This window comes from Calidris pugnax, unplaced genomic scaffold (assembly GCF_001431845.1).
Source record: "Calidris pugnax isolate Ruff unplaced genomic scaffold, ASM143184v1 scaffold118, whole genome shotgun sequence".
Taxonomy (NCBI): domain Eukaryota; kingdom Metazoa; phylum Chordata; class Aves; order Charadriiformes; family Scolopacidae; genus Calidris; species Calidris pugnax.
This window is the reverse complement of record NW_015090855.1, coordinates 2,164,180-2,189,070: the sequence shown is the minus strand read 5'-3', so window position 1 is coordinate 2,189,070 and position 24,891 is coordinate 2,164,180. Positions and strand designations below refer to the sequence as shown.

The 24,891-nt window shown below is 38.0% G+C and overlaps 1 protein-coding gene across 1 annotated transcript in view; it reads right to left on the bottom strand.

The window, feature by feature from the left end:
• PTPN1 (protein tyrosine phosphatase, non-receptor type 1) overlaps window positions 1–24,885 on the bottom strand; it is a 43,780-nt gene extending 18,895 nt beyond the window's left edge. The window contains exon 1 of the mRNA XM_014943838.1: window positions 24,774–24,885. Coding sequence (XP_014799324.1) covers window positions 24,774–24,836 — 63 coding nt within the window. The 5' untranslated portion in view covers window positions 24,837–24,885. The remainder of the gene's footprint in view (window positions 1–24,773) is intronic.
• Window positions 24,886–24,891: the final 6 nt, after the last annotated feature.

Sequence of the window (24,891 nt, the reverse complement as noted above, 5' to 3'; positions counted from 1 at the left end):
TGATGATGCCATCAGTCGTTTGAGCACAATGCAATGTTGCATAGATTTGCACGTCAGTATTTCCAGAAGAGAAACTGTACGTCCACCCTCAAGGCCTCCAGATTGAGAGAGGCTCCCGGGGAACCTTGCAGCAGGCCTCAATCTGATCACACTATTTTATTACACCATAAACTCTGGAGTAGCTCAGACTAAGAGATAATGACATACTGTCATTTAACAGTTCTGTTCCTACGGGAAGTGGCAATTGCCAAGATCTTATCTCGGGCTGCAGAAGTGCACAGTAATCTATCTGCTGAGGCACTCGCACCAAGGAAAGCAATTCACAACAAGTATATAAAGACTTAAATAAAAAAGCAATTTCAGCTTAAGAGCTTTAAAAAAAATAAAATAAATGTTTCCTCTTAAAGCTGGCACTGAGAAAAATGATGCCTCTGCTGTAAAAAAGAGTAAAAAAAAAAAAGTTACAGTAGAGTCAAAGGAAAGCTGCTCTTTTCTGAGATGTCATCACAGGCTGATTTCAGAATGGAAACACCCCTACAAATATACGACATGGCAAAGACTCATACAGAAGACCACAAGAAAAACAGGGATCCATAATAACCAGCTACTTTACACAAATGGGAAAAGGTCTTCACATTCAGCGTATACTGGAGCAAATTGAGTCATTGAGAAGCACTGAACTGACTCAACAAAAGAACCTCACTAAGATCTAAAGCATACATGGATCAGCCCACTTGGACAAGGCAGACTGCATTTCTTATCCTGTATTAAACTCTACATCAGGATATTTGGACAAGGACAAGAAATGAGGATGTAACTGGTAGGTAACAAGAAAGTCAGCTAAAGATCAAACATATGAACAGACAATTGCATCAAATAATATTGATCTTAACTACAAGCTGCAGAATTTTAGCCAGATAAATGAAATAAATGTAGATTTTAATACCCTTAATAAAACATTTTACCAAGTCTCTCAGTTTTGCTTTCAAGTAAAATATGGTAGTAGTGATTTGCTTATTAATGTCCCTCAAAACAAGCCATGCTGAGCTTCTTCCTGAGGCCAAGTAGCAGGGGGACAGAGAGGGACAGTTTAAAGTTCAACAACACTATTACGCGAGTTTAAATAAATAAAAAATTTAAAAAATCACACACTTGCAACATGGTTTTCCTAGAAAGCCCCTTGCTAATTCAGCGCTATGTGGGCAATCTGGAACAGGTTGTAGCAAGGCAGAGTAAGCAGAGCTTCTGACACCAGTCAGCTGGTCACAGGCACGGAAATAACCCCCCAGGAGAATGTAAACTGGGCATGATTGTGTTATTAAATCATATCAGCACTTACGAAAACCTACTCATATTTTCTGGGTCCACATTTATTGCAGCTAGCAAATATTATGGATTGATTCTCACCACTGACTAGTTTCAACGTGCCTAACTGTAGAAATTTAGCAATTATTAAAGTAAATCCTGCAGTACTTTATTGTACCCACTCTGTCATGGTAGGTAACTGAACACTGTCAATGCTCAGGTAAATACTTGCACCCGAATGGTCCTACAACTTGGGTACGTACTTCCAGAAGGGAGAAAGTCATAGACTTGTGTCATTTCCAAATCTTAACAGTATTATATTCATTTTGCATGTAGACATTGCTGTAGAATAAATCATTGCAATTCTGCAGAACTCAGCTGTCCAGATTCTCCTATTGCTTCATTATGTGCAATGAGTGAAAACTGAGTTTTCGATTCTGATTTTTTTGAGGGTTGCAGTAGAGCCAGGGCGATCAAAGATTCTCAACTCTAATATTAGGTTAAAGAATTACATGAGACTTCTCAAATTTCAGTAAGTTCAAAATACAGTTTGTCCTTGAAATTTATGACCCATAACAGAGAAGTTCAGAGTAGCTGGCAGGAACACTCTACTTCTGCTGTTTTGTAGCCATGTACTCACTGCCAAAACAGGAAACAACTGAATGGAGGGTCAGCACAAGAAAACAACTCAAGTTCCCTTCTTCTTCGTGTTCATCTCTATTTTTCCTTCCAGATATTCAATCTGCTCCAGAAGCACATCTTAGACATTACTGGAAGGATAGAGACTTTTCAGAAGATGAAATGGCTTTTTCTTGACAGCTGTTGTGCAAAAGAAAAGCTTTGCTATCTGTTTCATCAAACAAAGTCAGTGCCAGGAAATAAACCACAGTCTCATTAAAGTGTCAAGAGGTTCTAACTCAGTTACTCTTCTATAAGAAAAATAATCACAGAGATGAGATCCAGATCTTTATTTGCCCAAACATTAGAGGTCTCCAGATGGAGACTTTTGGGTTAACCTCATCTCAAATAGACCGGTGCATCTGACAGCCCAGATATCTACATAAGTCCTAAAGGAATTTAGTCTGTGTAGCAAATCCAGACCTTAATTTGTTTGCAGTATGGGTTTTGTACGAGTTTAAAAACGTGTAATTCCTGGCCTGTAGGGTATTCCAGGCTTCATAAACTGACAACTGTGGTTATAAACAGAGTCCTCCTTTCCTAGTTACCTAATATTTTCATTTTGACATCTCACAAGCCACCTAACGGCATTATAGCTTTTACAGAGCTACCACCACATAAAAAACCCCCAACCAACAATGAGGTAAAGACCATGTGTGCAGACTTTGCAGGGGAAGGGAGAGTGGGGAGGAAAAAAAGACAAAAACTTTAAGTACTAGAAGGTGAGAGAGGGATAAGAAAAGCTTCTTACACCTTTTCACAGCAAAACCGGATCACCATGCTGCATAATGAAGATATTTTCTAGAGTTTAGACAATCTGCCAATGACAAGTTGCAAACTGGAAGCAAACAAGACAAGAGATGTCCTTGGAACCACTGCAGGCAGTTTACAGTTTCTCAAGGGGATCTCTGAATTCATGGCACTGGAACCACGGAACGCCTTTTTATTTATACTCAGAACCCTCTACTATCTTGCAGAGATACTACATGCAGTGTTAACCTCAGTTAATGTTAAGAAAGCAAGACTGTACTATTGCCCAAAATTCTTGCATAATCCATTATCACTGTTTAATCTTAAGCTAATTGAGCTCATCCAATTAAATAAATAAATATGATAATAGAATTGCAGATGCTTGCTTTTGAGTGCCACTTTTTCAGCAAGTTTTACAATGGAATACAGCGAGTTTCAAGCTATCTGCATCACCATCACTCCTTGCTCACAGTTTCATCATTTGTAGAGGTACACTGTTCACTTTCATGCTCGTTCATCACTAATATGTTAAAGTTTTACTGTTTTTTTAAGAAGTTGGGTTTGGTTTCAGTTTTTGTTTTTTTAAGTCATCAAGCAGCTCCCTATACTTCTCCCCTCAATTCCCTCAAAATTATGCAAATATTTCCAAACACTTGCTAGACTTTCAAGTATTTAAATGCATGTACATAGGTCTCAGCAGCTCAGGTTAATATACCAATTAAGATCCATTAATATATATTCAAGTTCAGGATTAGAAGTTCTGTGTATAAACCCAGAAAGCCTGACTCATTTACAAGGCTCAGTGTTCTGCACAGAAAAAAAGATCCAGCCTTTTTAAAAGGTTTGCGATAATCTTTTGTTTAAACAATTTCAAGGATTATGCTAGAACAAGGGCAGAAGATTTCAGATGAAAGCTAATTAGCCTGGTTTCACACTTAATACCACTAGTAACAGCTGGCACTCATGTATGAATTTCCAACTTGTAAAAAAATTTAATATATGTCTTATAGAAGTAATTTCTTTTGTAAAATTTAACAATAAAACTGAGATTAAAACTTCCTAATAGCTGTCTAACGGCAGCCAATTGACACTGTATCTCTCAGTAACCAGAGGCCTATTTGCTAAGAGATAGCAGAAGGCAATGCCATGTTGACATGGTTTAATCTGTAACAGTTTTATCCAAAAACCCTTTGGCAGAAGAATTAAGTATTTTTTTTTTTTTTTTAATGTAGCAGGCATTTGATTAAGCTACGAAAACCCACTTCACCTTTAGTTACAATCAGTAAAATAAAATCTAGATTTTGCTCTGAATTTAACCAGGTAATTTGATGGATGAAAATCCTTACAAAGCACATGCATGCTCTACATATCTACTTCTCATCAAGTTTTTAAGATGACTGGGCAACTGGAAGTACCTACAAAATTACCATCAAGGCACTAGAAAATGTTTTTATTTGGTTAAATCTGGAGGAGTCAAGCAATTCTGATTGTCTTTGTATTTTGTCAATGAGTACATGATTTACAGCAATCCAGTGAAGGAATACTTCATTCTCTTTATCAAAGTTTTTGCACTTCAATGCAATAGAGCTCTAACATGGCCCTGCATTATTAATCTATGGTGCCTTAGCAGAAGTTCTCTAAAAGAAAATTTTAAAGTAATCCATAGACACTACCAACATGTTTAAATAATCACATCCCCTTTTCATTCTAAAACAACAATTCCACTCTAATTCGTAAATTTCATGAAGTTTTATATGCTGTTTTACATACTGCAGAATTAAAACGAAGAAAAAAATTCTGAAAATTAATTTCCCATTAAAAACAGAAAGAGCAGACACAGGAGGAAAAAAAAAAAAAAAAAAAAAAGTCTTGTTCATTCCTAAATCTTAACAGAAGAGAATCAAAGAGACCAAAGGAATAAAGTGAATCCTTTAAGTTTTTCACTCTGTTTCAGGACTTATCATGAGGTGGTGGTTCTTTACCTGTCACAATTGACATATGGATAGCCTGTTCTTGGAGCCCTGAAAACAGGTTATTCTACCAGGCACTGGCTAATTTATTTTCAGAAGAAAAGGTACTGAAATTAAGGCAGGAAAACAGTGAGAATTTTTGTTCTATATAAGCACAAACCAGTAGTGAACTTCATCACCATTACAGGAATTACCCAGAATCATTCTTATTCAGTTTTAAATCTCACCTTTAAAAAAACCCACAACCTTCAAGAATAAGAAAAAAGGCTTTATTATTTTCAGTCATTTCAAGTGACGTCTATAAAAAAAAAATAAATATCACTCATGCTTTGTTAATATCAGAAGTTTCACTTTGGGCAGAAATCAATATGCAGAAAGTGAATCAGTGGAGCCCGACTTCCTGTAAATTGATTTCAGCGCACTGAAACAAGCCCATTTAAAATCTTGAAGCAGAGGAACGTTCCTGTAAACGAACACAGGCACATTGTTCCATTTCATAACTTACCAGCCTTGCCCTTCACACAGAAGGCATGTGTGATTTCATCTACACAGGTATAGGGCATCCGAGCATGTGCTCTGGTGCAGAAACAAAAACTTGCTCATAGTTACACTCCTAATTCCTGTCAGCTGTATGAAAACAGTAGCACAGCAATGAAAATCATTACCAGACCCTGTCTGAAGCTGTCTTTTCCCCCCTTTTCCAGGGGTTCACTCTGAAAAACTGTCCCCTTAATTTTGATAAATACAACAAAAAGTCACCTGTGGTTTACAAGTTGTAGGTTTATTTGTTTGTTGGGGTGGGTTGAGTGTTTTTACATCATGTCTTTCCCAATAGAACTAGTTGTTAGCTTCTTGTCCTGTATTTAAGACTTACTCACAAGTGTTTTTTTTCTTTTTTAAATAAATATATATATGAGATTCTTTAATTGGATTATTGTTTCAGAATTTAAACTTTGCCTGGAATCTGAATGACACCAATGAAATATTTTAGATCTAAATGTTTACATCCAACATCCTGCAATCAGACCCACTTCCATCACTACCACCTTATCAGGCAACAGATTCAAGATCTTAGCAGTTAAAAGCTGAACAGATCTTTAATGATTCTTATCTCCCGTTTTTGACCTCATGGGCATGGTGCCCACTTGTAAATTTTCAGAATATCTGGCATTTTTATTACTACTGTTTAAAAGGAATTTGAGAGGCTCCTAAAGTACTATGTATTGTACCAACATAGAAGGACAATATTCTGCCTAAAGAGAGACTCCAGGCAGTTGCTTAGTATTGGATCTACTACCACTATTTTAAGGCCCTCTAAATCAGTTGTGCAGACTATTAACATGCTCATCTAATGAACTGTGACAGGATTACTACAATTACCAAAGGACTCAGTACATGGAAACACAGAAAAAGTTCTGTGGTCTTGATGAGTAATATCACACTTTTCAAGTCTGAAAGCAAGCAGCCTTGTTTATTTCAGGATCTAAAGTTTGAGTCTTTCTACTAAGCCTTGATTAAGTTCTTTAAAAAGAGACTTCATTTTAGATTAAAACATATACTTCACATTCACTGAACTACAAACGAAACTTGACTGTGGTATTTGTGTCCTTTCACCTTTTCCTGGAAAGTATGTTGACTAAAAGCCAAACAAACAGCACAGCACTTTAGCTGCTTAATAGACAACCACACAGTCATTTCACTCAGGGCAAACATTTTAAAGAAACAAAATAAGATTACAAATGTTAGATTTTTTTTTTTTTAAAGAAATGCCAACATTTGTGCATTATCAGCAGCTTAAACATACACCATTGCAGAACTACCATAACATTTTTTCTGATTCTTTCGTAGATGACATGAGTTAAACACATCTATATTGCAAACTGGTATCATAAGACTATCGATCAAATCCAGCATTCCTTCTCTGCAGCAATACGTGCTCATCAATAACATGAAGAACTTCTTAAAATAACAGAACTGACAAAGAGAAAAGGGCAGGCTACAATTCCCAAGTCATTTTAGTTTTGTCAAGGTCATTTTCAAATTACGATGTCATATGTGAGATAGAGATCTAATTATCTAGCACACACCACAACTAGAAATTACCAGAGAAAAGCAAAGTCAGCATTAGAACAACATTTTAGCAAGCCACTGCTCAGAGTTTAAAAGATGCGGTTCCACCACACAGCCTGTTTCCACAACATGGCCCATGCACAGTTCACACAGTCACTTTCTGATGTATTTATGAAATTATCCATGAAAGCGTAACACAAATCACAGCTTCCAAAGGGTGATTGCCCAGACATTTCAATCGGAATGATACATGGACCACGTTCCCTCCCCCCAGGGAAAGATAATGTTGCCATGAAGCCGGAGTGCAGAAGTCGACAGCACAGAGTAGGATCCACTCCTAGACCAGAGGCTTGTGCTGGGAAAGGATCTTAAGAAAAATGCCAAGGTGTTTACACAGCAGTCCCAAGACACCAACCACAAATAAGCTAGGAACACAAACCTAACCAACTAATTAGCTTTCCCTTTTCTCCCTAATTGAAACTAATTAGGTAGCATCCATGAAGTATGAGGGATTTTACTTAGTAAGGCCATGAAGTGGCCCTAAGGGACAGGTAAGGTATCTACAAAGCACACAGGACCTTAGCAACCCTTGTGATGTGGGTAACATTGTCATCTACTACAAAGTCAGCATCTCTCCTAAATCCATCATTTTGCTTGTCCAGTAGGGATAAAAAAATTTATTGTCCACACTTTGGGGTATTTTCTAGTTCTAATCCTCAAGGCAATCCTAACCAAGTCAGAGAAAGAAAAGTTGTTTTCCTAAACAGTCTCTAGTGGTAAAGAGAAGAAATACAGAACTGCTGATTTTCAGGGTTTGATTATGCACCCATGTATTTAGCAGCAGGACAATTCCCTAGAAGGCAACTGATTCCCTGAATAAGATCACAAGGATTTTTAAGCTTTAATTCAACAAACAGCAACATTTTGTTGTCAGTTTGTCCTACAGAACTATACTTTGTTGTAGATGGATGATAGAAAAAAACATGTATCTCTCTCCCGTTGTACAATATCCACATTAAAGTGGTGGTCATCTAGTTAACAGTAGTGAAGACCAAAGACTGTTTACAAATAGTACTTGAAAAGAGGAAATAGATAACCTCAGAAGTTGAGTTCTGGCAGGTGCTCAAAATGAATATTAAAAACTAGGTGGAACAAGAGATGCCTTCATAGAGACAATTTAATCAAAAGCAAAAAATTCACCAATGTCAGAGAGGTCCTACAGCACTAAGGTGTGCCTGAAAACAGAAAATTTGAGTTTTTAAAGAGCTCCAGAGTTGTTCTCATATTTACTTATCAAGCTCCACAAATTCAGCAACTTGACTTGGCACCTTAAAACACCTCCTAGAAACCACAGTCAATGCAATGAGTAATAAGGAAAGCAGGAGCCTTCATACACTCTGAGATTTATCACCAACTCATTTTTGTTATGGTGTTTACATGGCATTAGAATTTGCATGCAGAGGGAAAAGGCAGGCTGTATGTAAGAATACGCACACACATAATCCTGTGCAAGTTCATCAGAGACTTAAAGCTATGAAAATATCCTTCTAGGTCTTACAAAGGCAAGTATCATACATTTGGTTCACAACACTCACTGCTATTGTCCTTTGGATGCCCTAATATCAGGTTTGTTGTTGTCACTGGCCTTACATTCCAAAATAAACATTTATGTCAACTTGGACTGCTAAATCATTAAAGGGTTTCAATGAGAAAGGGAAGGGCCTTTATGCTAGACTAACGATTTTGATCTCCCCTATCTCTTCCAAATAGCCAGTTGTGCCCTCCCTCAAGAGGGGTGTAAAGGCACCACTTAAGGAAGTCACCCACTGAAGACAGCCAGAAGACACCTCTTGGTTGCTATTATGGATGCTGCTTGTGTTCTCCAAGCAGATTAGTTTTCATCGGCAACGCTCAAACTCATTACGTTTCTAACTTAGGAGTCAATGTTTCTCACTACCATTTTAGGAATCCAACCACTTCGCTGTAATGCTCTTGGGTTGACAGCTGTGTTGGAACAACTATATATTTCTCCTTTCAGAAGGGAGGCTATTTCTCAGAGCAATTTTTTTAGGCTCTGCTAGGAATGCTTTTGTCTTCTCTGGTCCCCAGAGGCAAGGGAAGAAAGTTTTAGATTAGCTCCCCTACCCCATCATTACTGCTATAGAAAAAAGAATTGTCACTGGAAGCAAACATCGTTCAGAGTCATGGGAGCCAGGCCTGGAAGTCATGCATTTCCTTTCTCACCAAAAACGTAACGTCCTTCTAAATACAAAAGCATTTCTAGATTCATTTTCAGTGACCTATTATCCATGATGACACAAAACCAGAAACAAAAGGATTATTACTTAGGAATCAGTATTTCTGGAGTTTGCCTTGTTTTTATTTTGATTTCAGTTGGTCTGAAAGTCTCTTGCCATCATGAAACAGAGAAGTGAAAATAGGATTTTATGAAAACAGGATTAATTTGCAAGCATCCTCTTCTACACCCAACACTGACTAGCACTAAACTCAGATCTCATCTACTGTAATTGAGAGGATGGAGTAAGCAAGCTATTGGTGTTAACAGAAGCAAATGGGAATTAAAATAGTTTTTCTAAGACTTAATTCTTATCTCAAGTTAAACTAGTTACATATGCCTTTAGAAAGTACAGTCAGTTAAAGCAGTTTTAGACACCAGCTTGCCATATGTTATGTTAAAATTAGACTGATTTTTTTTCTTAAAAAGCAACAAATTTATGCATGAAGTATGTCCATTCAGTACACACAGATTTTGAGGAATGCTTTTGCTCATCCAGTAATCTCTGCAGAAAGCACCAAATATATTCTTTTTTTCTAATAAGATTTATTTCAGAATGTAATTTTGAAGGTAATCCTGACAATATTTCATAGAACTGTAAACACTTTACACAAAGTAACCTCCACGAGCGTTGTTTCCAAAATTTTTATTAGTGCAGTTATTTCATAGTCTGCAAAGATACAGTTAACTGCAAGGATTTTTAGATTTCAGGATAGAATTGATGGTAATTTTTACAGGATCTGTACAATGATCCTGTCTCGAGGATCAACAGAAAAGCATCTGAATGCAAACAACAACATACAAGAGATACTTATAGAATGGAGAAAGGCAGCTTTCTTGGAGGGTAAGAAAAGGAGGAATATGTTTGCTAGACAGACTGTATGTAAACAACTTCACAGAAAACAATAATTATTTCATTTCAGGGCTCATGCCTCTTCCTCTGAGGAAGCTTTCAGTTTGAATTCAGACAAGTCATAGACATGATTTTAGTGTAACACAGCCTAGATGCCACCTGAAGTGTTCTGTTGTTGCATATTCACATTGTTTGATCTAAAAAGGAACGTACTGGTTGCACCAAAAATGTGGTGTTTTGTACCTAGTTTGTCAGTGTGATAAATACACATTAATATAATTTTTAAAAGTAATAACCTGGGTACCATTGAGAACTAGAGATATTATAAGCTGGCTAAAAATAGTAATTTAAATTCCTAGCTTAGTCAGCTTGGCAGAAACAGCTGTGTTCACTGTAACCTCTAATTGGTTTGCATATTATAAAAGTTTCAAAGGTTATTTCCTTCTCAGAAACCTACTAAATTAGCCTTCACAGCACAATACTGTTACCATATCAAATGAACAGCAACAGATTATTCAGACTTTAGAGACTTACCACTATTTTTTCTGTAATGTTTCATTTATAAAGGCATATATTCTTATTTGATAAGGTAAAGGCAATCTCCTCTCTATCTGCAGCATTCAGAAGAGCCTGTCTCAAAAGGAAAAGAAAAGGTCCAGTTCATAGCTGCTTGCTTATGAACATGTTCTCCTTGTTTAAAGAGCTCTCAACTCTAGTTTCAGTAATCAATGCATGAAAGTGTTCGTGTAGCTCCTATATCTACTTAGCAGCAAAAGCATGAAACAGATTGACTCGAACACGCTTCTCAAACACAACACACCAGAACTGCCATGAAGGTTTTTTGTGAGCCCTCTGTGTTTTAGAAATAATGACCTGGAGGTTGGTATTTTGGAGCCTTGTTTGTCCAGATTATGGAAGAAAGGCGTTAGAAATCAATGTATCTTTTTTAGCCAAACTGTACATTTAATACTATGTCTTGGCCACACAACCCAAATTTCTGCTTCATCATCATCTTCTGAGTACATTACATGACATAGGTGAGACTTTCAAAATGCTGACTGTCCCACCAAGAGTCAAAATATCATTGACTTTACACGGCAGAAGTAGGGGCAAGCCAATGTTGAACATGCTTGAATATGAATTAATGGTCAGGTTTTAAAATTAAAACATAGGTGGCTCTACACGTACCAGATTCTTACTCTGCAGAAACAGGTCCATTTGTGATGAAGAATGAAAGATGAGAAGCAACATGCATTTTCACAGTGCGTTTAAATATTACTTATTTTGTGAATGCCAACTTTAAGTCATCAGACTTTCTGGTTTATATGTATTATGTCAGTTATCTAATTAGTATTTTTATAAACAGGAAAGGAAAGATAATAGTTTCTTAAATATATATTTCTATTGGTGAAAGCATATTTTTAAATCTATGTTTTCTAGAGACAACTATGAAAAACTACTGAAACTTAAAAACTTAAAAATCTGTTAAACCTTTAAAAGAACAAGCAAAACAATACCAGTTAATGTTTAATATGAAAAAGAAAGGACTCAGTTCTAATACAGATAGACTGTTCATTACTTTGAAACACTGAGCAACTGCAGTCATGGTTTAAAACAAGGTTTTTTTTCTCTAAAGGATAAGGGGTGTCACCCTGTATAAATTATTTCATTCACGTTGGATACTCCAATAGTCTAAAAGCTAAATAAAACTTTCAAATATATTCGCAAATATTAAGGGAGTAAAGTCACATCATGACTACGATGTGGCATATAATCAGACCACATCAACATTATTTTTGTATTTAAAATACTACGGGACAGGCAACAGCTGTATTTCCAACTTTCTACTAATTCCATCAAAAATTCTCAAAGTTATAAGCTCGTATGCAGAGGAAGTACTAAAACACACAAGAAAGGAAGTGGCAGGAATTGTTAAATAGGAAGTTGTGAACTCTGCATTACCTATTTGGAAAAAAAAAAAGAAAAAAGATATCTACATCTTATTTAGTGGTAAACTTCATTTCCTTGAAGATGTTTGTACCATACGTTGTTTCACTGGCTTTCTCGAGATGCGATTTTTAAGTTAAAAATGTGAAAGAGATTACTAGATTTATTTAGTACCAAGAAACCCTGTTCATTCAAAAGGATGAACCATATGTTATAACAGGTACCAGCTCCATAATGTCAGCGGGTTTCCCTCCTGCATTCTGTTTCTTCCCTACAAATTAGAGTGTAATACAAAATCCCAGCAAGTTCTAATCTAATTGCTTCACTCTGTTGGCCATTAGTAAGAACACAGGCAATGGAACTAAAGATTCATTCTGCCAAAGCATAGTCATTATACTATTAACAAATCTTTTTACCATTTTTAACATACTGAGATTCAAGTTTAAAGGGAACGTACAATTAACAGGATTGCACAAACCATGTTCATGCCTCTACGTGCAGGGAAAGGCCAAACTTGAGCTTTGCTCCTCCAGCAGAACCAGCAAATAGTCATGCTTTTTTAGTAGTTATGTTTTTCAGTATACTGCCCAAATCTGTATTTGGGAGCTTTAAATAGCTGCAACTGCTTAAATACCATTCCCAGAAAGAAGTTACAAGTATTCTTTCTTAAACTAATTTCAAGGAAGACTTTTGGACTGAAATTTGAAGAAAACACACAGGATTACAAATTCACATGAACAGCTTGTTTCAGTTGGGATGTCTTTAATGTGGCTGTTGCTGTTATAATCACAGATGCCTACTTCACTGTACTTATAATATTCAAATTTGGAAAGGAAAATTTTAGTGATGATTAAAAGCATGCTGAATTCATTGAATGGTGCAACCTACAGGTTGCCAAGCTACTGCAATGCACACAAAAACCTGCTGAGAACAAACAGTACTGCTGAAAACAGATGTTAGATAAAGAAGAATTAGGATACTCCCGTTTTCTCACATGATTGTCTGTTATGCATTTAGGAAACCAACTTCAGCTAAGCTAGTTTAATATTAAGCTTACAGCTTTCTAGACTTGAGACGATCAGCTCACAATCTATGGACCAAATACAGTTTTGGAGGTAAGTCAAACACTGACACCATCTCACCTACCCACACAAACACTTATTTACCTGACTATCTGACTGTCAGGTCAGGTAAGGGCTGAACAGGCCATATGACAAAGGCACAAGCATGTTGGTTGATGATGGGGAGGGAACAGACTGTTCAGCCTTCACATGGCTCCAGGACAGAATGGCTGGGCACCTCTGTTCTATACCAAGGTTTAAAAGAAGATGTTGCACTTAAAGCTGAATGTTTACATAACTACTTCCAGAGTAGTAAACTGTTCTAAGAAAAATAATTATTTACCTGACTATCTGACTGTCAGGTCAGGTAAGGGCTGAACAGGCCATATGACAAAGGCACAAGCATGTTGGTTGATGATGGGGAGGGAACAGACTGTTCAGCCTTCACATGGCTCCAGGACAGAATGGCTGGGCACCTCTGTTCTATACCAAGGTTTAAAAGAAGATGTTGCACTTAAAGCTGAATGTTTATGTAACTACTTCCAGAGTTGTAAACTGTTCTAAGAAAAATAATAATAAACAAAAAACAAACGGGAAAAAAATCAATACTTTTTTGGAAAGAGAAACTTAACCCTAAAATGCCAACAACAGAGACTGACATTCAGAGATACTTAGATCTGAGGTAGGTTTCTGAGCACTTTGCTTTACTAGGTGCCCTTCATACACAAATAATAGCGCATGTTAAGTTTTTAGTCACAGTGGAGATCGATACCGCATTTTATTCATCATAAGCATAGTTTCTAGTGAGTGCTAGCATTTAGTTCTCACGCAGGAAAGGTGAATAAGAGTATGTCTTCAGAAAAGACAACGTGTAAGAAAATCTACCTGTGACCAACAAGCCTGAGAACTTCCTGTGGAAAGAAACAACCCCTCCCTTCCTTAAACCAAAAGCAGCCATACCTTAAAAGCTAACATTTATTCTACATTTAATTATTTCTCCTAGTTGTAAAGCAACACTTTAAGACACTGACACACCCAGTCCTGTGTTACTAGAGATTGTTTTAGCTGTCTCACCTCCAGCTGTGCAGGTCATCTTCTCCCCATCTGAAAGCAACTCAGAGTTTAAAAAGCAAATGTCAGTGTTAAAACAGACACATAATATAATCAAGATAAGCTTTCACAGACATCCTAATGTAGGACAGATTACCACTCTGCACTCCAGTACATGAAAAAGACTGCAAAACTCGACAAGCTAGGCCTTCAAAGGCCTATTTGATGCTCCCCATGCTAATGAAACAGATTTGTGAGTGCAAGCAAGTTGCATGGATCAGATCAGATAAAAAAAAGCTTCACGCACCTACTAATACTGCTAGTTTAAAATAATTCACTGAGAACACCAATTGATTCAGCAAAGCCAAGCAGCTATCACAGCTTCTATCTCTACAGTGACAGCATCCTCTCTGGAAATGCCCGACTCCTCATGTCCCATACTCCCCTTCCCAGCCCAGACCCAGCGCTGCACCTACAGCACCACACCCCGCAGCTCCTCCACACTCTTGCTCATCGTGTTCCACTTCCTCCCAGCCCCAGCCAGATATCAGTCTTGACTAAACACGCTTTACAATTTGGTGGCTACCTCAAACCCTCATTTGCAGTCTTAGCACGTATCTGCAACACTTACAGAAATAAAACAAAAACCACCACGTATAAAATGCAGTAACTTCCAAATGTCTTTTAAAAAAAACCCTTCAGCCCTATCACATCTTTTTCCATTCCCCTGCTCTCCAAAGGACCATTACACTGAAGGCTTCTGAGCATTGATCCACAAATAAAGGTTATTGACTATTGGAATCACAAACAAGTGCTGCCTCTTACAGAAAAAGGACTGAGGGCAAAGCATTTTTACTAGAAGACTAGATTATTTTTCCCTAAGTATTCCAAGACAGAATTTTGCATGTAGAGAGATAGTTTTATATGGAGAACATATTGCTAGCAAAGACTTTAGTACAAGAAAACCCTAAAGATGTACACATTATTACATGAAAACAATAAATGCTTGAGTGCTTCCTCCTAACTAGTTAGAAATATTAACTTACTTAGCTACTCATAAAAATATAATAAGCACATAAGAATTTTACCACCCAAAACCCCCACTTCATGAGTAGAGAACTTAACAGATACCACAGTAAACAAGGAATTTCCTGCCGTCAGTCAGTCACAGAAAAGTAGACCGTAGACTGGACTGTATAAAGCAGTCAAGTAAAGCCCAGTGTAAGTAACACACTGGATGGTTCTGGATGGTAAGCTTTACACAAATTATAAACAAGGAATCAATGGCAAATAAGGCCTAAGTCAGTAGTTCCCATTAAGTCTTTCTGCTCTGCCTGCTTCTTGACAAGCTTTAAAAAGACTTGTAAGATTAGACCTCTCCACTAATGCTCCCGTGTCGGCTAGTAAATCCAGTAACTTAGCAGCTGTAAAGATTCTACATATTTTCAACCTCCTGTTCCAGTCTTTCACCTCTATAGAAAACAAGACAAGTCTGATGGACACAGAACAAACAAGCTCCAGAAACTGGGGGTATCCCCATCAGAAGGCCATATTTCTGAGCCCACCTCCAGAAGGGCCAACTGACCACCTCAGGGTTTGGAATCTCAGGCTGCTTAGACCCTGTCTTTCCCCAAGCCCAAACCACCCACACTCACCACCCACCCCGTGCCCCCGCTGCCGCTCCCAGCCCCAGCCAGACTGCCACACATGCTCTCAGAGTTTAGCTGTCTGTTAATAGCTGTCAGTTATCAGAGCGAGTGTTGTAGAAGAACTGAAAGCGATTGCTACCTAAAGGGAAATCATTAATGAGCCATCTATGTAATATTGCTCACAGGCAAATCAAACAACCAACCCTCCCAACTCAATATTGCACTTTTCCGTGCACTACCAGTTCAACCACAGCCAATGTTGCAACAGGCAAGGATAAAAAGGATGGGTTTGTTGGTTCGCAACACAGGTTGTCCTCCACATATTTACTATACTGGTTTTGAAACAGTACAAGGGCAGATCTGCTCTGGTAGTGAAACACTTCAGGCCAATTCTAAGAAGGTATCAATACCGGGAATGAAAACATTGTACAAGTTTAAACAAGATTCTTGTTCATGTCACCCTACAGACACTGCTGGGCACCGCGCAGTTCTAGGTAGCAATTGCGATTTAATGTGAAAGTTCTCTCTTGCCAGAAGCCTGAGAGGCAAGTGACAATGTTGCTTTCCAATTTAATTAAACTGTAAAGGGAATACACAAAAACTTTTTTTTTTTTTATTATTACAGTTGGGTAGCTGTCCCTACCCCCATCATTTGCTGCTCAAAACTCTCCCCATTTTTCTTCCATTTCTGGAAATATTCAGAAAATTTCTAAAATGTGTGTATATGTATTTTGGCTGTCTAATAAGCTATGTAGTATTTTTCCAGTTCTTGCTCCAATGACCCACCCTCTCCTTCTTTCCCAAAGAAGTTCCTCTTACTAAAACCTCTTGCTCTTGTCTGAGTTCTGTTTTTCCAGCAGCCCCCATCTTTAGTCATTTATGCCTGCACAACGCAGAGCAAGGACGTAACAATTCTACACAAGGATGGCAGAGTTTTAGTTCTCCTTCAAGCAAAGAAGAGTGGAAAAAACAGACCCTACACAGCATAATGGAATCGAGATCTTCTGAACCAGTATGGGTTATTTTTCCTGTCAGAAAAAGGAAGTATACTCTTCCTTAGTCAAAAATGCATTTTTAAAATAGATTTAACATTTTACTTCCTGTGATCACATTAAAAGGTCACACTATTTATGCTACTGTAACCTGTTACTGTGGGATTAGAGATGATATAAACAAGCAATTCTCATTCAAATGTGCAGAAGGGAAGAAGGTTATGAGAACATTCCTCTTTATGTGTAGACCACTTGTTCTTGTTCCAAATAAATATAAAGAATCTGAGAAACAGAGTGTCTTTTGTAGAACGGCTCACAGCACCAAGTACTTGATGAATCAAGCACTTCACAGAAGCAGCATAAAATTCTGGGAACTTGAGATACAAGAAAAAGCACCTGAAAGATCACAAATAGAACAGCTACTTTAAGTTCAAAATACTGCTATTTAGTAGCATTTTTAACAAGTAATTATTCTAGTCCAAAAAGCATAGCAAGCTTTCTTCCTAGAGGGGAGAGTTTTCTTTCTGCCTGCAGTGAGATCCACATAGCTCCACACTTGCCACTGGTACAGTATGGAAGGTTTTCTATGATTGCATACACAGGCAGAATGCAAAACTTGCTTTGCTGTTGCTTTATTTCCTATTTCTGTTTTAACCTTCCTCTAAGTACAGGAAAAAGACTGTACCACACAATTCAGTTCTGATTCAACAATCTCTAACAGTTGGTGGGACAAGTAAATCTTCCTCGGCATCGATCTCTTCACCCTCAGCACCGAAGCTGACTTTGTACCCCTTGGACCACACGTTCCCAGGGCACCCACAACAACCAAGAGCTGAGGCAACTATGAAACTACTTAAAGGCCTGGACCCGAATACAGAAGGAAACTAAATGTCCTATATACAAAGTAGAAATCTAGTTTCAGTCCCTAGTTTCAGGCCTCTGAAACAGGCCCTAATGTATCAGTATGCTACTTAAGCAAATCTAACATGAGATTAATGCTGGATTCAGCAGAAAGGTTTTTTACCTTTGTTTCATGAAAGATATGCCCAACTAAGAAGCAGGATTGTCCAAATATTTTTTCATTCCAGAGGTTAACAAATCAGCAACTAAATAAGGTGCATGTTCAGTATCGGTGATACCAAAAAAAATTCTGCTTAAAAGCATAGTATATTTTATCATACCAACAAGGACAGGTAGGGGACAGCAAGAAAGTATATGTTAAAAACAAAAGCCACTAGGAAAAAAAAAAAACAAAAAACAAACCAAAACCAAAAACCAAAACACACACACAATTTGGGAGGAATCACAACTGACTTAGTGTTGATGATAAATATTTTGAGTTGAAAAAAAAAGAAGAGTGTAGCTACCATGGTCAAAAACACAGATCTCTCAAGTAAGCTGGCTGTATTTATGTTGCTTCCACAAGTACCAACTCACTAGTCTATTACTTAAAAATGCAAAACCAATATCTTATGGAAATAAGGTGTTTATCAGTCCATATTCTAAGATAAAGTACTGTGCAAGGGGAAAGCATATGGAAACAGAACCTACAGAACTAGAAATAAGAAAAAAAAAGAATTAAAAACCTTTACAGAAGTTTCATACTAAACTAGCTCATTTTCCTTCCCAACAAGGACATCAGATTTTTCATTGTTCTATGAACCTTTTTTCTTAAACGCAGAAAGCACTACCCCAGTTTGAAAGTAGATCAGCTATCACTATTAGCAGAATCACATGAATTTCCAAGAATCACTTTTATCACTTTTTCTTAGTATAATATGACAGGCAAGCTGTTGAATCTTAGCAGTGTTTTGTGTGGGTGAGAGAAAAAGCACATCTAAATTCACAGGGTTTGGTAGAAAATGAATTGGCATTTGTACTACATGATCTACAAAGTGAACACACAAAGGCATTCTGATGCTGTATCATAGTGCCTCTCCCAGCCAAACCAGCAAGGGCATGTCTACTGGCACCAGAAAGATAAACAAAAAAATGTTTCTTGTGCAAATCAACACGAAAAGAGCTGACCAATGACTAAAAAAATAAATAAATCTCAATGGTAAGTGCTGTAAACATCAAAGCTTACAGATCGGATCAAGTTTATATTATTAATTGTGAACACTGCAGATAATCTGTTTCTACATTTTCATAAACTCGTTTCTTTTAGGAAGAAATGCACACGTCCACTAGGGCTGCTTTGCTCTGACAGTGATTCTGCATACACTTTTGGAGAGGTGCAGACGCAAGCGTTCTACTCTAGTCTAATATATTTAAAATAACAAAGATTTAAATTTATGTAATCCTGTAAAATGTTTGAACACTGACAGCACTTCAGACCAGCACTGAAGATGATACGAGACAAATGTTAGAAGATTGCCTAAGTTTTTGTATCTCAGTTTATACTAATCTTTTTCCAAATCAGTATTACAAAAACAAGCAGAATTAAATAAACTTGAATATGAAATCCTACACTCTACTGAATATAAATCTAATTTTGCATATGGGGAGAAAAAAAAAAATAGTTCATTTGGTTACGGGATAACAAATTCAGTGGCATTATCTGGTGACTGAAACAACCCACCCAATCTTCATATGCACTGGAGTACAAGTGATAGCATAACTTCAGGCCTTTACCCCTTTTTACAGATCTTTTTCTTTCTTTTTTTTTTTTTTTTTTAAAAAAAAAAAACGAAAACAAAAAAACCAGGCACTTCGTAGTTAGTCGCCCGTTTGTTTGGTTTGGTTTGGTTTGGTTTGGTTTTTTGGTTTTTTTTTTTTTTTTTTTTTTTTGGTAAACTCTTTCCTCCTCCATTTTCTTTTAATTAAAAGATATCCACTTTGAATGACACATGAATTCTTAATTTTAAGGAGTCAGTATCCTCAGATATTTAATGTAGCTAAACTCACAATCCCAATAGATTAAGTCATGCCAGCGACACTGATCTAAAACCTTAGAATTCATGGGTTTACAGGAAAGTAGCAGTGATATTTCAGTGTAAACCACAGCTTAGAAAGTCTCAGCTAAAAAGATCCCTTGGAGAAAGTTCATTTACAAAACAAGTATTGCAAGAAAAGATTTCATTTTAATGTTTAGTTAACTATAGGATGAATCGTTAATTCAAACCTACCCAGAATATTTAGAAAGTTATTTTAGTTTCAAAAATACTTGGTCTACCACATTTTATTCTCTGCTTACAAGGGCTATTTCTATTTTAATTTAACATCATTTGGCATATGGCCAACACTGCGTTCTCCTTAACTGTCAGTTTCCTTCTATATACGTACCCCTACAGCAGACAGAGAAAAAAAGAGGAACAAGTAACATGTGGAAGAACACACTAAACCCATAAAAACCTTCTGAAGGTGCTGAGAAGCGGGTGTAGTACTGTCCACAGGTTGTATAATTTCTAGATTTTTAGCAAATGATATCCCCTTAGCAGTAAGCCATAACAGACTCCCATTTTTCAATGTTCTACTTACAGCAATGCTATCACAGAAGATTCATATTCAAGTACTTAGATTTTAAACTCTGAATAACAAGCATAACTAAGTTGCTCAGTAGCTCTATACAATGGGACTTGCACAATCTCACATTTGCCATCAGTAGGCACAATTGGTCTTGGGCTGAAAAAGTTAGTAGCATAACTAGCCAATGCAGCAGAGTGCTCTGAAACACTCTCAATAACACAAAACATACTATCACTTGCAATTGAAAGTAAACTCTGGTTTTCATAGAGAGGATATTGACTTCAGAAGCCACAAAGACTTCGCTACTTGATCATTAGCCTCTCCCAAACTGGTATCAGGATTCTGTGTCTGTATAGCACTGAAAAACATGGAATATCTTTAGCTTTATTGAAGGAAAAAAGAAACTCCCTGCAAGTCTCAGTGCTAAACTAGCTTTCCATAACCAGAGCCAATTAAGCTAAGCCTCGAATGAATCAACATAGCATGAATTAAGAAGTGGGGAGGCATGCATGCAGAGACCTGTATTTTCAAGTAGCAAGAACTGGCAGAATAAAACACAAAGATGCATTCATAATAAGTCATGCTCATGCCACAATTTATCTGCTGCAACAAAGTTAAAAGGTTTTTAGCACCAGAGCTAAAGAGTAACCCAAATGCTTATAGGCTCCAGCAGCACAAAGTCTGAACTCTCACTGCAGTTTATAAGCCAAAAACACTAGTAGAACTTCCTGTTCATTTACTTTAAATACACAACACAACCACACTATTATGTCTACAGGGTCAACCATTTCACAGTTTACTTTCAACATTAAAATCTATCTACATATTCTACAAATATTTTTCCAGACAGTGAACACACAAAAAAACTTCCCATGCCTTTTCTCTCTTGACAGAGAGATATCCAAAATGTCCACGATAGTTTCTATCTGCCTCCCATAATCCAGGTAAAGCTTATTAACTTTCATAATTTGTAGTATTTTAGTTTAGCTTAGAGAGGTTGGGGGGGGAAGTAACATTAACATTAAAGTACCCTCAAAAATTAATAAACTGAGAACAGTTATATGTCTCTTACAGGCCTCAAAGCAAACTGTAACTACGCTTTCCAGAGCACACATGGCAGTATCCATAGTGCTGTTTTTAGTATACTCAATTCCAAACTTATTTCAAAATCTAGACTATATCCAGTTTTTTCTTATTTTATATTCTACTGACTACAAAAATTAGAAAAGAGTGCACATTTTAGTCTAATTTTGCTACCTTCACACAGAAAACTCTGTATGAGCTGTCCCCATAGATGCTTCTGTAATACCAAGTGTCAGCTCTGCCTCCACCCATATCGTATGGGATCCCCAGATGAATGGTATATCAGTAAATAACTCAGAGGTATCTTCACTGTTCCTGATAAGCACATCAAAGTTAAAATCATTAGCCAACATACTTAAGTCAACATCTCGTTTATATAAACACAAGAAGCAACTCTACCTGTATTTGAGGGTTGTGTTTTTAAGATAATATCTGAGTCCATCACCACGTCTAAGAAGTTAGAAACTAAAACACCTCCTAAAATTCTGAAAGACTTCTGCATAGAAAATTACTATGAAAATCTGATATTGCACTGACTGTGAGCACATGAAAATTTAATGTTCCTTTTATATTCCAGACAAATATCTGTATCTTTTTCTCCCCTGCTCTAACAGCAAGCCTAAACTGTGCTTTTCCTAGCTTTGGGCTATTGCTTTTTTGTTGTGACATCTCCAGAGCGAATGCTTTTCATTCCTATCGATACTTCTAACAATATTTATGCAGGGTGCGTATCATTCACTTACCCTGAAGCATTTCTTTTCTGTTGTATACCTTAACCACAGTATCACATTGCAAAGTTCACATTTAATCTGCTGTCCATTTTCCTTTAACTTATCGCTTTATTGAAAAGAACTTTAATTTGAATGGCCATTTCTTATGCTTAGATGAGGTCTCATTTTATTAGTTATCTCCTAAGTATGTTTCTCTACAATGCAAGCAATTGCCAGAACCAGACCAGTCCATTTTATCTACTGGGTCTCTGAACAACCCTTACAACTTCATGGCTCATAGCTGTAGCAAGTAAACCTAGATGAAAGGGACTGGACTGGGTATTTGGAAAAAAAAAAAAACAACAACAACGAAACCAAAACCAACAAAAACCAACAAAACATGGAGAACTTCATCAGTGTTCACTCTGTTTTGCCAAGCTACCACAGAGAATGTTTCCACTATACATGCAGTGCTCAAGACACAATTGTCACAAAATCACCTACATAAGGTCCTCATTTTGAAATGTTTTTGTCTCCAAAACACTGTAATTATTTACACTTTAATCTAAATTTTATTCTTTCACAACCCTACTATTATCATAGCTGAACACTGCTTCCCTTTGTCCCAAAAAAAAAGAAGCTTGGACAATTTTAATCCTTCAAGTCACATGGCACCCAGACAAGTCTCCTTGTAGCCATTCTTCAAATTAGCTTCACCTCCCTCTAGTACTCATAATTCCTTCCCTAGATGTTGTGCAGTTCTGTACCTCTGGATAATAGATTTACCCAAGAAACAAGAGGAAGTGACTGTTAGTAAATTGCATTATGCTTCACTTGGAATACTGGTGAACACAGGTGTTATGATTGTAACTGCTAATAGATGCTTGTGGTAAAACTAACTTGGGGGTAGACTTTTTTCTGCACCAATAATATACACTATTCTACTTACTCCGTTCTTCAGGCAAAGATTGGTATTTGTAGGAAAACTGCACTGTTAATGTCGCAGGCCAGACATCAAAAGCATAGATTATAGTGAAGTACATTGTTCTTCCAGATGTACATGATCTGCCAAGATGTCATTTTCAACAGCTGACATTTAAAAGGAGGATGCAGTTGAGAAACTCGGTTACATGACATAGATGCACACACTTACTAATCAATCTCAGGAAAAAAAACCCAACAAGCAAAAACCCCACCTCTCATGCTTGTCAATAGTTGGATGCAAATCAAAGAATCACTTTAGTCTTTTTTTTTTTTTTTTGAGTTGAGTTTTAGTTCTCAATCAAACCTCGTGCTGTGCTAGTCTGAGCAGCCTACTGAGTCACAGCATTCAAAGAAAGTAGGACAAAAATATCACTGAATGCTGAGCCCACATTGAAAATATGCCATAGTCCCTCATTCTCCTTATACATTTCACTTCTGTAATTAAATTGTACCCATAGAAATATACTACCTCCATTACAGAGCTATATTACTCAAAATAATTTCCTGAGCACTAAGCCTGCAACACACCAAATTGTCCTGAACAGTTTAGCAAAAACATAACGTCATACATATATGCACATGACTTTCTACTGATACAGTTACCAAGCACTGAAACTCTGCAGGAAATGAAATACTCTCAGCAAAAAATGGACCTTCTGAAAAGCACACTGAAAATTTCGTGCTTATTCTCCAATTTCCAAACTACTGGAGATGTTCCTCCTGCAAGGTACTACTTCTAAAATTTGCCTGCTGTGATTCTGAAAGTAGAGTTCATTTATTTCACTTTTATAAAACTCCATTCCTTCTTTTAAATGTGTACGGCCAGAGAAATTCATAGTGAAAGAGAAACAAAGCTTAACTTCTATACTGCAAATATAAATTTAAAACTCATTAGTATGTGCAACATCCCAGCTTAAACATTCAAATGGATTTTACAGTAATGCTCCCTGATCTGACTGAACAACCTGCCCAACCATTCACATACTTCATCTTCTCTTAAACTTCATTTTGGATAAATGCGTAAAGAGAAAAGCTCTAATTTCTGTTGCTTGTATGCACGAAACTGGATCCAGTCGGCACGTATTCTTACAAGCTTTCTCATTTGCCACACAGGCTTTTTTTAAATGTCATGAAAAATCCAAATGTAGCAAATGAAATAATGAAAAATAGTACCAGATAACTGCACAAGTATTACTAACAAGCTGTTTTCATGCTCTGTTCTATTATTAAAGTGGTTGAAAAGGTAGGTGCACACAGTGCTGCCCATCACTGTTTTTCTGGAAAAAAAAAAAAAGAAAAAAAAAAGGACGAATACGATACTTAGATTTACTCCCACAAGGTTAGGAAGGGTGCAGTTTTAAAAGGTTACTGAGAATTTACGTCCACGCTTAGCTCCAGGCGGCACCCGGGGCGAGAAGCCGAGGGTGGCCCAGGGCCCCGGCGGAGGAGCCGCCGCCCCCCCTCAAGGCTCGCTCCGGGGGTGCTGCCCCGCTCCCGCCCCGGGGAGACCCGCCGAGGCCCGGGAGGCAGCGGGAGGCCCCCGCCCCGCCGCGGCACGGCCCACGCGAGTCCCGAGGAGAAGGAGATGAGGGGCTTTGCCCCGAGGGGGAAAGACGCTCCCTCGTGGAGGGGAGAAGAGCGGGGCCTCCCTCTGCCCCCTCAGCGAAAGGGGAAGGAGGGCTGAGCAGGGCGGCGGGGCGGCTTGCTGAGGGGGAGAAGCGGGGAAGGGAAAGCTCCGAGGCAGGGTGCGGGGAGGCGGAGGGCAGCGCTGTCCCCGCAGGGCCCTCAGCACGCCGCAGGGGTTGGGGCAGAAGCAGGCGGCAGCAGAGAGGCTGAGGGAAGGGGGGGTTCCCCCCTCGCCCAGCGCCGGGGCCGGTGGCAGAGAGAGCCGGCCGGCCGCCCCTCACCTGGTAGATGTCGGCCCAGCTGGCGGCCTGGTCGAGCCGGTGGAACTCCTTCTCGATCTCCATGGTGGGGACGCCGCGCCAGGCCTTGGCCGCCCCCCCGCCAACCCAGCGCCTCTCA